Raw genomic sequence first — 12,232 nt, 5'->3', positions numbered from 1 at the left:
GAGATAGCTTCAAGAAACTAAACAATGGTAGAGCATGTGGCCCGGATGGCATTGCGGCTGAACTCCTGAAATATGGTGGTGAGAAACTCCTGGAGGCTATGATCCGCCTGTTGAACAGGGTCTTCGAAACCCATCAGCCATTAGACCCCGGCCTAGGCACCCTGATTGCTCTTCAAAAACCTAACAAAAAGAAGGGACCACCTGGAAATCTTCGTCCCATAGTGCTTCTAACTGCCCTCAGGAAGGCGGTGTCACTTCTCACCCTGAAACACATCTCACATAGAGTTAATACCTTTCTCAGTGACAACCAGAGTGGATTCCGGGCAGGACGATCAACGGCAGATGCAGTTTGGTGTCACAAATGGCTTGCAGCGACAGTCCAGAAATATAAGTATGTCATTGAAATTCTCGGTATAGACATGTCAAAAGCATTTGACACCATTCAGCGACACCGACTTCTGGCCGTTTTGGAGACCTTCCTACTTCCGGATGACCTACGTTTGGTAAGGTTGCTCATCGCTAACACGACGCTGAGTGTTCGACTTGGAGGTTTTGAGTCTACCCCTTTCCACACAACAATTGGCACTCCACAGGGAGACTCACTTTCCCCTGTACTATTTGTAGTCTATCTAGACGCAGCACTGCGCGATGTCCTCGCCACAGCCCCACCTCGCTGTCCTGCAGATAGCACTCTACCAATCGACATCATCTACGCGGACGACACCGATTTTGTCAGTACCTCATCTGCTTGGCTAGCTCAGCTTGAACCTCTTGCCGCAACAGTTCTCAGGCAATGGAATCTCCATGTCAACGCAAAGAAGACCGAACACACAAAACTCACCCGGCAGCAGGATCGAGTCTCGGAAGAATGGAGAATGACGAAAAAGTTAGGTTCTCTGATTGGTGACGACGAAGACGTCACCAGGCGAAAACAGCTCGCCACAGCGTCCTACAGAGCAATGTACAGTCTTTGGAAGCGGAGAACATTAGTGCGTGAGGAATTGAGACTGAGGCTGTACAACGCATTCGTGATGCCAGTCTTACTGTACAACAGCGGCACCTGGGCACCCAATTCAGTGGCCGAGGCCCAACTGGATTCGTTTCACCGCAGGCAGTTGCGTAGTCTCATCGGTATTAGGTGGCCACAAACAATAAGCAATGCTGCTCTCTACAAGAGGTGCAAAGCACAACCGATATCTAACTTTGTTCGCCTAGCCAGATGGAGACTCTTTGGCCATATACTGCGCATGCCTGACGGATGTCCTGCTGTGGCGGCTATGATTAACTATTACCAGGTGAAGGAAACAGTGTGGAGGGGACGGCCAAGAACGACTCTGCCTATCGTGCTATCCCGTGACCTGCAGAGAGTGGGGCGGAGGGGACTCAAGACGTTGTCTGATCTACTCTCCCTCCGGGAGATTGCACAGGGCAGAGGGGAGTGGAAGGACCTTTGCAAGGACGTCTGCAAGTCCAATAGTGGCGTCTACGACTAAAACCAAAAAATATTGCTCCGAAATATCACAGTACTGCTTTTCATAACTGCTGCGGTAATAATAATTAACATCTTTTTTAAATACCAACAAAATTCCTCTCTTAACGTAGTGCGTGGATCTGCATCCACCTGCCACCATTTTACTGGATTATTCTCAAAACGGAGTCGACAATGCCCTTTATCCTGTGTCTGCGTCCTCTGTTCAATCTGAGCAATGCTGTCATGTGCCCCTTAGCAGGTACGTCTTGTATTGTATTTCTATTTCTGTTGTCGTTGCTCTTTTTATTTTTATTTTTTCGTTTCCCAATTCCCAAGTCCATTCAGCACGTGCGAATTTGTGGGCGGTTTACCACCGCTGACATTGACGCGTAAGTGCATAATAATAATAATAATAATAAAGCTTCCTAACAAGTTTTCTAGAGACATTCATCAGGGAAATACGTCTCAATAATGAAACCTAGCAATAAACAACAATATATACGTGGAACAGGCAGGGATAGTGGGATGGTCTAAGACCATGATTGAGAAACAGAGGGTACCAGGTTCAAGTCCTGCTTGGAAGCGGAAGGTTATTTCCAGCCGTGCTGCGACGTATACAATCATGGAAGACCATGCTACACATCCATGATTGTGGTTCAGGTTTTCACGCATGCAGTGACTGGGTACACAAACAAAGTACACATGCACAACACAGATTCAGCTCTCGGAAGCAGTTGTTCACTTTTCAGACATTCTGAGGCCAGCTGAAAGAAAGTAACAGAGTAGACAAAGAGCAGAGTTCAGGATAAGGATAAGTGCTAATAATGGATGTTAAACGCAATGGACGAGCCGGCGAAACTAGCACCGCGGAAGCTGATGGCCTGCTGCTGGGGAGTTTGAGTTGGCTGAGTCTGCTCCAGTTGAGTGAACTGGAGCAAAAGCACCTTGGAGCAACAAGTCAATGTCGTCAACATCCTGCTCCGACGGCTTACTGACGAGGTCATCGATATTGAAGATTGGCGCCACTTCCTGCTCCGTGAAAGCCGGACGATCAATTTTATTTACTGCTACAGGCTCACCTGACTCTTCTTTCCGCCGAGGATGTGGGCCATGCATCTCTGTTGGGCGGACGATGGCCGAGCATAGCTGGACAAACTCTTCGAATTCCGGTGGCCTCTCACTGCCATTATGTGGCGTTCTTCAACGCCATTCGCTGATAGCATGGACTCCACCGTGGCCCTCGGGCAGTGGATAGTAAAAGCTTGTTGTTAGCTTGGCTAACCGCGAGATGTCCTGCATCGTTTTGTTGAGTGTCGTTTTGCCCAAAGGGGCATTACAAAACCACACTGGCTCGCGCGTGGCATAGTTCACTCTTGCCGTCTGGAACAAGCGAGGGCAGTCGGGGTGGAGATGTTTGAGGAGCATTCAGATGCTGGTGATCTGCTCCGGGTCAGCGATGCGCCCTGCACCTTTGTGCTCCTTTGCCACCTTGATCATTTTTAGTTGCAAAGTCTGCCGACAGCCATACAATCATATTCTTCTTCTTCGTCCTCACATATCTGTACGTATTCCTTCACTATCCGTTCTTGCAGCTCTCTACCGCGAAGCCCAAGATGCAAGGTCAGGCTGGACCAAACATGCCGGGCAAGGTCAACTGCTGACTTGTGAGTATTGAAATATTCGCGAATCTTGCCAAGATCGATATCCGAGACTGGCTCCTTGTGCTGCACAGGTGTGCAGTTGCCTTTCCGTTTGTTCATTTTCAGAACAGCGTCGAGCACATTATTCGACTTTTTCGAACTCTTAATCGGTGAATACGTTGAATTGTCTCTCATCCTCCTGCAATTCTCTTTGTATAGCAGAACGGAAGCTTAATACACCCCGCAATGATCAGTGCAGCTCCGCCGCTCCGCTGGCTGGTGACCGACGCATTTGGCCTCACCAACAAGCTGGGAGAGCTGCAGCATGCACTGCTCAACGATAATGTTGACATAGCGGTTATCACAGAAACCAAGTTCTCGGCCCAGACTGTAGCCTCTGAGACGATATTTCCAGGATACTTGCCACCCATCCGACGTGACCGGGATACATTTGTTGACGGCATTGCTGTAAGGGTTAAGTCCGGCCTCCCAGTGGTGCACCTCGACCAGATTCCCACTGCTGACCACGAAGTCCTCTGGCTCGCAGTGAGTCTTTCTACGCAACAATCTGTTGTTATCGGTGCGTTGTATCGGCCTGGATCCTGTAGGGACAACGACACCAGTCTGATTGAGTATCTTGGACCTGCACTAGACGTGGCCCGCACGTCATGTCTGGCGCTACAATCAGGCAGACTGGGGGCGCTTGCAGGCCTTCTATCGCATTGCTGACTGGCCCACCATTGTGACTGACGATCCTGAAGAGTCCTGCAGGAAGCTAAGTGACGTGATCTCCAGCGGCATGCAGAAATTTATCCCCGCCAAGCAGCTTGTTACCCGCCCTGCAGACCCCAAATGGTGGACTCCTGAGTGAACCAGAGCATTGAGCACTAAAGACAAGGCATGGAAGGCCTAGAGACGCAATATTTTCAGCGAAGCCCACAAGGCTTGCTTTATGCGCTCAGTAGAAGATGCTATACTGGCGAATTCGCGAGCTCGAACATCCTGGGAACTGATAGTTCGTCGGAAACGGTCACGCGGTGGCCTGAGAGACAAGCAATGGTTATCTGTGCTCAAATCTGCTGCTGGCGCCAGTCACGGCTCGTCTATACTATGCCCAGTGGATGGCGCTGGTAACCAACTCCGTATGAATACTGCCAAAGCGAACTGCCTTGGTCTCTACTTCACCAATAAATGTAGCCTTGGAGATGATGACTTGGGCCCGGGGGATCTCCCTCATGCTCGCCAACCCGGGGTCACCCCACTTAGCCGAACCCACTTCCACCTGCAAACAGTGGAACGCCTCCTGAACCAGCTCGACGTTTGCAAGGCCTCCGGTCCGGACAACATCCCTGCCCAAGTGCTCCCATGAACTTGCATCGCCTCTCACGTCCCTCTTCGCCCTGTGCCTCCGTAAGGGTGTTCAGCCAGAGGTCTGGAAGAGTGTTCGAGTTGTGCCAGTCTACAAGAGGGGCAGCCTATCCAACCCTAAGAATTACCGCCCAGTCTCCCTCCTCCCCATCATCTCTAAAGTGATTGAGCGTATTGTGAACTGTCAAATTGTGAATCACCTTGAAAAACATCATCCCCTGTCAACCAAGCAGTACGGATTTCGCATTGGCCTTGGAACAGCGGACTTACTAGCAGTACTTGGGCATGACTGGTCGCTGGCAGCTGGCTCTGGTGGCTGTGCCCAGGTAAATAAGTAAAAGTAAGTACCCTGGTGTTCTACACAAAGCGGCCACTCTCGGTATTGGCGGTGGCCTGCTGCAGTGGCTACGGGACTATCTACGGAATCGCACACTAAGCGCAATCGTCAATGGACAGGAAAAAATCTGCGCAATTCGAGATTAAAGCTGGTGTACCCCAAGGAAGCATCCTGGGACCCACCGTATTCTTGATGTATGTCAACGATGCTGAGACCTGTCTTTCCCCATCAACGCCAATGGGTGTGTACGCAGATGACACCACACTGTACACCATCATACCAACCAGAGTTTGTTTTACAGATTGCACCTCCTACTGATAGACCATAACAAAGAGAGGAGAAGAAGAAAAAGACAAAAGAAAATAATGATCGAGACAACAAAGGAGAAAGACAGACAATGTACTAGTAGGGGCTCTCAGGGAGCCTATGCCAGTTAGGCAGGACTAGCAACGCCGACTTGGAGTCTCGGCGTTAGCGCTATCCAGCGCACCATGGACGGGATTACGAAACACATGTAAATAGATACGTGAGAGGGAGGGAGCTGATTGTGGATATATGGGGTGTTACAGCGAGTCTGTAGCCCAATACCAGCGGCTTTGTCGAAGGTGCTGATGCACCTTGCCCTTGAACGACTGGAGGGACGTCAGGCGTGGTGGAGACTGCAGCACAGTTGGGGGCAAGTTGTTCCACTCGTCAATGATACTGTAGGGGAAGCAGCGTCGCACGTAATCAGGAGAGGAAGCCGGGCGGACGTTCTGTAGCTGAGACTCGTGGCGCACCGAGTGGTCGGACCGAGCTCGAGGACATGTTGGTGGAGGAAGCTGTGGGGGCACCAGCGACGTTAGTTGCGGTGACCCTGCCAGACACATCAGTTTATACATAATTATAGCTGAGTGCGTCGACCAATCCCCTTGCTGCTAGATGACCTTGCTGGAAGTATTGCAGACATGCAATCTAGCCTGGATCGATTGAGTAGCTGGGGAGAACAATGGCGGGTTCGCTTTGAGCCGACAAAGTCGCAGCTGCTGCATATTGGCCACCACCGCAACCCCTGGCCACTCCCAGACCTAACATTCGTAGCCCATGATATTCCCTGCGGGGACGAGCTGAAGGCTAGGATTTCTGCGCCGTGCATCAAGTTTCCTTGGTCGTGAAGGACGCTTGACAACGTACAGAGGCTTCGTACGCCCTGTACTCGAATACGCACAACTGATATCGAAGGCCTTAAGGCCGGTTTTTGACATGACTGCACTAAGTACATAATAGTTGTACATTTGGAATTATAATTGTTCTTACTTGCCATGGCGACCCCGTGAGTCCACATAACTGGCAGGGCAGGGTTGGGCCTTTTTCTTTTTGTTTTCTTTTCCATACAATCATATCACTTGTTGCGTTTAAAAATATGGATGGGCGCAGCCAACCCTCACTTGCATTGTCTCGACCGAGTACAGCGGAAGGCCCTTGCTATCACGGTCCTGACGCCTTGCTGCAGAGCCTAGCTGCCCACCGCCAAGTGTACGCTCTACCGAACATGTACAAGCTAATGTGCCTTTAAGACCATCCATACCTCTCTGCGCTCGTTCCGCCTCACCAGGAAGCTAGTCTCGTCCCACAGACAAGGTCGCAGCTCTGTGTCCGCCATCAGAATCAGCTACAAACAGTGCTCCTCACTACGGCCCAACTTTCTCCAGCGTTCGTTCCCATATGGTGTAGTGGATGAATGGAGCAGGCTGACGCAAGACTGTTTCCGGAACCGATGCCCCAGTTGAAGTCTCTCCAATCCTTTATATATAGCACAATGGGATGTGCTTCTCCTGCTACGACTCATGCTATCTCCTTCAGCGACCACCATGCTGTGACAACCCCTTTCAACATGGTTCCAATTCGAATTCCTCCTGCAGCTCCTGCACAGACACGGAACATCAGACGTATCAATATGGACCTGTTTCGGCAAGATATCCAGTGTGCTAACCTGTGCTCTATGGAGGGAACCTGTACCGAAATGTGGACCCAGTGGCACGAGTGTCTCATGTCACTCGTAGATCAACATGCACCACTCCGGCCTCGGAAGCACCGTGCCCACAATGTCGCACCATGGTATATCCCGGAGCTCGCAGCGCGTATACGCAGGCGCAACAAACTGCATCGTAAGTGGCTGAGAACCAGACTTGATGTGGACTACCGCAGCTTCGAGCAGAGCAGACGGGAGGTTACTCGCACTAGCCGAGCACTGAAGGAACAGCATTACAATGAAGCATTTGTGAACGCTACGGGGAACCCAAGGCAGACTTGGCGTGTATTGAATCAGCTGAGCGGACGGCAGCCAGTCCACACTCTTCCCAAACGCTCCCCGGATGACATAGGTAATGTGTTTGCAGGCATTGTCAATGATCCTCAACGTCCCCCAGCCTTGACTCTACATCAAGGCCCCATGTCTCCGAAGTAGAGGATATAACCCGAGTCAGAGGGTTATACCGGCTGAATATAAATCCCGACTGCGATTGCAGGAGGGATTTATATGAGGGTACGGTATAACCCGACTACGAGGTTCATATCCTACTTATGCCAGGTACCCCTACGCATTTCCAGAACAACGAACCTATTTGGAGATCTCCTACATCATGCAGTACATGAACATCTTCTGATGGTTATCAGTTGTCAATTGAAAGAATGGTCGAGCAAGGTCAGAAGGAGATTCCTTCGTGGATGTTTGGCATAAGATTTCCTTTCAGTTCCAGTGCATATTGTAGCATCTTCATGATCTTGTCTTGAGTCGTGAGCGGTGCGGAAGTCGACTGAATTGCTGCGGTGCTGGAGTTTGTCGTTGAATCAAACTACCGTCACTAGTTAGATTACAGCTTGGACTCTTTGGGAGTAAGTGTTACTATAATTATGGTACAGTGCTGATTTTTACATGCGGCATCTCATAATCAGTTTTGCTTGCAAGTAGATGCATTTGCATACACTGTTTTGTATCACATTTCAATCCAATCTATTGTAGCCTTTTTCCAATCGGGTTGAAGTGCATGTACACTGGTAATATAAACTTATTTACGAAGAAGACGGTCCGTTGATGATCTTCAACTCTTCGAAGTACAATGTACATTGCTGACCCATTCGGGATACTTCGTGGTTATTCGACGTTCTTTATCCTCAGATTCAGTATAACAGAATACTCTGTAGACGAATTCCAGGTCATTCTTCTTTTCCATTGTGTACTGTTCCTCGTCAGTGTGCCGTTCTGTGTGGAGTGTACACGCGCATGTGGTGTCCGTTGTGTCTGTTTATGTATGGTCCGTGCGCTGGAGTACGGTGGCAGTGCCCTAGCGTACGCACTGTGCACCGGGATTTATATTCTATATAAATCCCGCGCGGGATTTATACTGGCCAATATAACCATGGCAAGACGAGCGCTGATTGGCTGAAAACAGGCCCTCCGTACTGTACCATGGTATAACAGCCTTTCAATCTTTAAGCCTGTTACCATTTCCCGTGTGCGTAAGTGTCGTATCCATACTATTGACACGTGCCTTTTTAGGCCTCTACGGGACAAGTATGCCTTATTTAGGTGTCTAATTATTTATCTATCTCCCGTAAACGGGTTCATAATCGTCTTTATTTTATGTCTTCACACAAGGCCTGGGGCCTTCCTTATTTGGTATACGCTGTTATTTCTCCACATGGCTCCCGCTCTTTATGCAACAGTTCGTACACATATTTACTACGGTTTGATACGCTATTGCATGCGGGACCAGCAATCTCGTGGCCATGGACTTCCATGGCCGCAACTAGATACTATTGCGATCACCTTCCTTCTCTCTCTCTCTCTTGCCTTCCGCCTTGAGGCGGAAGCTTCGGCTTTCGTCTGTCTTGCCTTGTGCTCTCATATCGTCTCTTGAACTAAGTAATTATTAGCTAGCTCCGTTGAAGATGTGAGTAAACCTTTTTTTGTAGTTTTGTGTTTGTGACCTTATGGTTCAGCAGCTGCTCATGCTCGTGCAGCTATTGTACCTGAAGCCATAGCTGTAGGGTTTCTACCGCCTCATCGGTGGGAGTGGAATCGACGCCCCTACAGTGCGACCACCGCTGGTCTCCTGAACTTGTATTGCCGGTAAGGAAGAATTGAAAAAATACACCAGTCTGTATTTGTTGCAAATTGACGCATTTTGCAGCACTTGCTACCTCTGGGCATGTGGCTGATTGCAGACTGATTATTGCTTGATTATTGCTGAGCCCTAGGCCTTGCGAGTTATCAGAAGAAACCTATGAATTAGCCTCTGGGATGTAGCTGATGCTATTACCGCTCTTTAGCGACGAAATGGCTCTAGTCTAGTGCCCTTTTCTGCGGGTTCTCAGTCTGTCGGAGTACTTACTCTGAGAGTTGTCATTATTAACAAAAGACGGGAGGTAGTTTGCATCTGCTTTTGTAGATTTTCCCGGGAAGTGGAACCCTGGGGTTGAAGTCAGTATCTGCAAAACTTAGACTACTACAGAAAACAATAGCCTGATCTATGTGTTCTGTCTTCATTGAACATGCGAGTGAGCGTGCGGACATGTTGGTGCCTGGAGCGGTGAATGCATGTCCAGTGGACGCTGTGATCCATACAGGATCCGCCGCTACATTGTTGTCAGAGGATTTTGCCGACCGCCTACCTGAGGAGCTGGAAAAGGAAACCTCTGACCAAGGCCCGAAGTGATTGGCCCCAACGGGCAACCACTAGAAGCCGTGGCGTCAGCAATTGTTCAGTTGGAACTCGGAGATGCAACCTGTTGGCACCGGGTAAGAATTGTTAAGGGGTTGCCGCGTGAGTGTATTGTTGGCCGGGACGTATTATCCCACATTCCTTGGACAATTTCTTCGGGACAAGGGCTTCTCTACCTCCCCCGCCTCAATCAGTACTGTGGGTTCGGATTATGGAGTGTTCAAACTGAAATCTAAAGTGACATAGTTGGTCTTTGACCGCCTCTTGAAGGCAGATCTGCGGTTGAAGCCCAGTAAGTGTTTCTTGTTCCACACAAGTGTTGAAGTTCCTTGGCCACATTGTTACCCGGGAGGGGTTAGGACGGACCCGGGTAAGATCGAGAAAGTCAGAAACTGGCCTACCCCTGAAGCAGTTGGAGAAGTGCGTGGTTTCTTGGGATTCTGTGGGTATTATAGGCGGTTTGCCCAAGATTTTTCCACCATTGCCCGCCCCTTGTACAGCCTGAAGAAAACTGGCCAAGTGTTTTTGTGCACTCCTGACTGTGAATCCGCTTTCCTGAATCTGAAGACAGTGTTGACAACCGCCCCAGTACTAGCTTACCCCAGGTTTGGGCAAGATGCGTCACCATTTCTGGTAGACGTAGATGCTAGTGGACTAGGGTTAGGAGCAGTGCTGTCTCAGGTTCAGGAAGGTCTGGAACGGCCAATAGCGTATGCTAGTCGACTTCTGGCCGATACAGAAACACAGTATGCATCCACGAAAAAGGAATTGTTGGGTTTGGTGTGGGCTGTGCGCCATTTTCGTTGCTACCTGCTTGGTAAACAATTTGTGATTCGTACTGATCATCGTTCTCTAGAACACTTGGCTAATTTCAAAAATCCACCGGCGATTGTGGCTCGCTAGCTGGAATTTTTGTCTGAATTTGAGTTCACCATATTGTACAGGGCAGGTCGATCACACGCTAACGCTGATGCACTGTCACGCCGCCCTGACGCTCCGACGACGCTGTTCGTAGGGGCCGTGAACAACGACGTTGGCAACATCCCCACACCCCTCATCACGCCTGCAGAAGAAACTGACGCAACAATTTCACTGGGTAGGCATGAAGATAGATGTCTTAGATTGGGTTGCAAGTTGTTCTTCCTGTAGCCAGTTGAAACGTCCCGTAGGCAGAGGGTCTGGCGCTCCACCACAGTCTTCCTGGACGGGGTATCCTTTTGAGCGAGTAGCAATGGATTTGATCCCCAATTTACCGGAGACAGCGGAAGGGAACCGCCATATTTTGGTTGTAGTGGACTATTTCACTATATGGGTGGAAGCTTTTCCGCTTCCGAGAATGGATGCTTCCACTATTGCTTTAGTGTTTGTCAATGAGTTTGTGTCACGTTTTGGTGCTCCTGATGGGTTGCATACCGACCGGGGCAAAAATTTTGATGGCTCTTTGTTTCGCAGTGTTTGCTTTCTGCTTGGCATAGATAAGACCAGGACAACTGCGTACCATCCACAGAGTGACGGTCTGGTTGAAAGATTCAACCAGACGCTTGAGCGTGGCCTGGCGCACTATGTCTGCAGGAATCATCGAGATTGGGACATCAAGTTGCCAGCCTTCTTGATGGGATACCGCTCGACGCCGCAGACTAGTACCGGCTACAGTCCAAGCTATCTACTCTTTGGTCGGGAGTTATGCCTACCTCAAGACTTGGCATTTGGATTACCGCCAGGAGAAGCATCCGCAGTATCGTCACAGCCGGAATTTGTGAGTGCTCTCCGCCGACGCCTGGACGCAGTGTGGCTTCTGGTGCCGGCTATTCCGACGGGTACAACCGCCAAGTTTTCTAGACTGTGGCACGGACCGTACCTAGTCGAGGAGAAGCTCTCAGCCGTCACCTACCGCATCAAGCTGTCAGAGCCCACGGCACATCGGCTGATAGTGCACGTCAACCGGCTGAACAGTTGCCATCATGGACCGAGTCTGCTGCAGGAGGTCCACGAGCAAGATGAGTCGGACCCACCGCAGCCCATGGCATCCACCTTGACTCCGTCCTACCAGCCTGATACCACTGATGCCACCGCCCGAGACGAGGAGGACACCGCTCGGGTATTTGACAGTGCTCCGCCAGTTGGCCTGATGGAAAGGCGAACCCCGCGTTCCCGCCATCCGCCCCAGCTGTTTGGGAGTCCTGTGTGGCATGAGTAAGTGACTTCAGTGGTATTGACTGGATTGGTTGTGGCCAATATTACAGCTAGTCTTTGAACAGTTTTTTTTGATAAGAACTTCAATTTGACCTGCACTCGTTTAGTTAAATTGTTAGCCATGATCTTAGTCTAATATTTATTACGTTACTTATAACACGAGGACGTGTTCTTTTCCGTGTAAGCGGGAGGATATGTCGTATCCATACTATTGACACGTGCCTTTTTAGGCCTCTACGGGACAAGTATGCCTTATTTAGGTGTCTAATTATTTATCTATATCCCGTAAACGGGTTCATAATCGTCTTTATTTTATGTCTTCACACAAGGCCTGGGGCCTTCCTTATTTGGTATACGCTGTTATTTCCCCACATGTCTCCCGCTCTTTATGCAACAGTTTGTACACATATTTACTACGGTTTGATACGCTATTGCATGCGGGACCAGCAATCTCGTGGCCATGGACTTCCATGGCCGCAACTAGATACTATTGCTATCACCTTCCTTTTCTCTCTCTCTT

The 12,232-nt window shown here is 49.7% G+C and overlaps 1 protein-coding gene across 1 annotated transcript; it reads left to right on the top strand.

Annotated features, from left to right (window-relative positions):
• Window positions 1-10,855: 10,855 nt before the first annotated feature.
• On the top strand, window positions 10,856-11,716 carry LOC135824387 (uncharacterized). The gene has a single exon (XM_065337118.1). The coding sequence runs from the start codon at window positions 10,856-10,858 to the stop codon at window positions 11,714-11,716; it is 861 nt and encodes a 286-aa protein (XP_065193190.1).
• The last annotated feature ends 516 nt before the right edge of the window (window positions 11,717-12,232 follow it).

The sequence above is a fragment of the Sycon ciliatum genome, chromosome 9 (assembly GCF_964019385.1).
Source record: "Sycon ciliatum chromosome 9, ocSycCili1.1, whole genome shotgun sequence".
Lineage (NCBI taxonomy): Eukaryota > Metazoa > Porifera > Calcarea > Leucosolenida > Sycettidae > Sycon > Sycon ciliatum.
This window is presented reverse-complemented; position numbering and strand designations above follow the sequence as displayed.

Bases quoted from the DNA above. Each gene is read 5' to 3' on its own strand.
- LOC135824387 (XM_065337118.1), top strand. From the start codon at position 10,856: ATGGATGCTTCCACTATTGCTTTAGTGTTTGTCAATGAGTTTGTGTCA.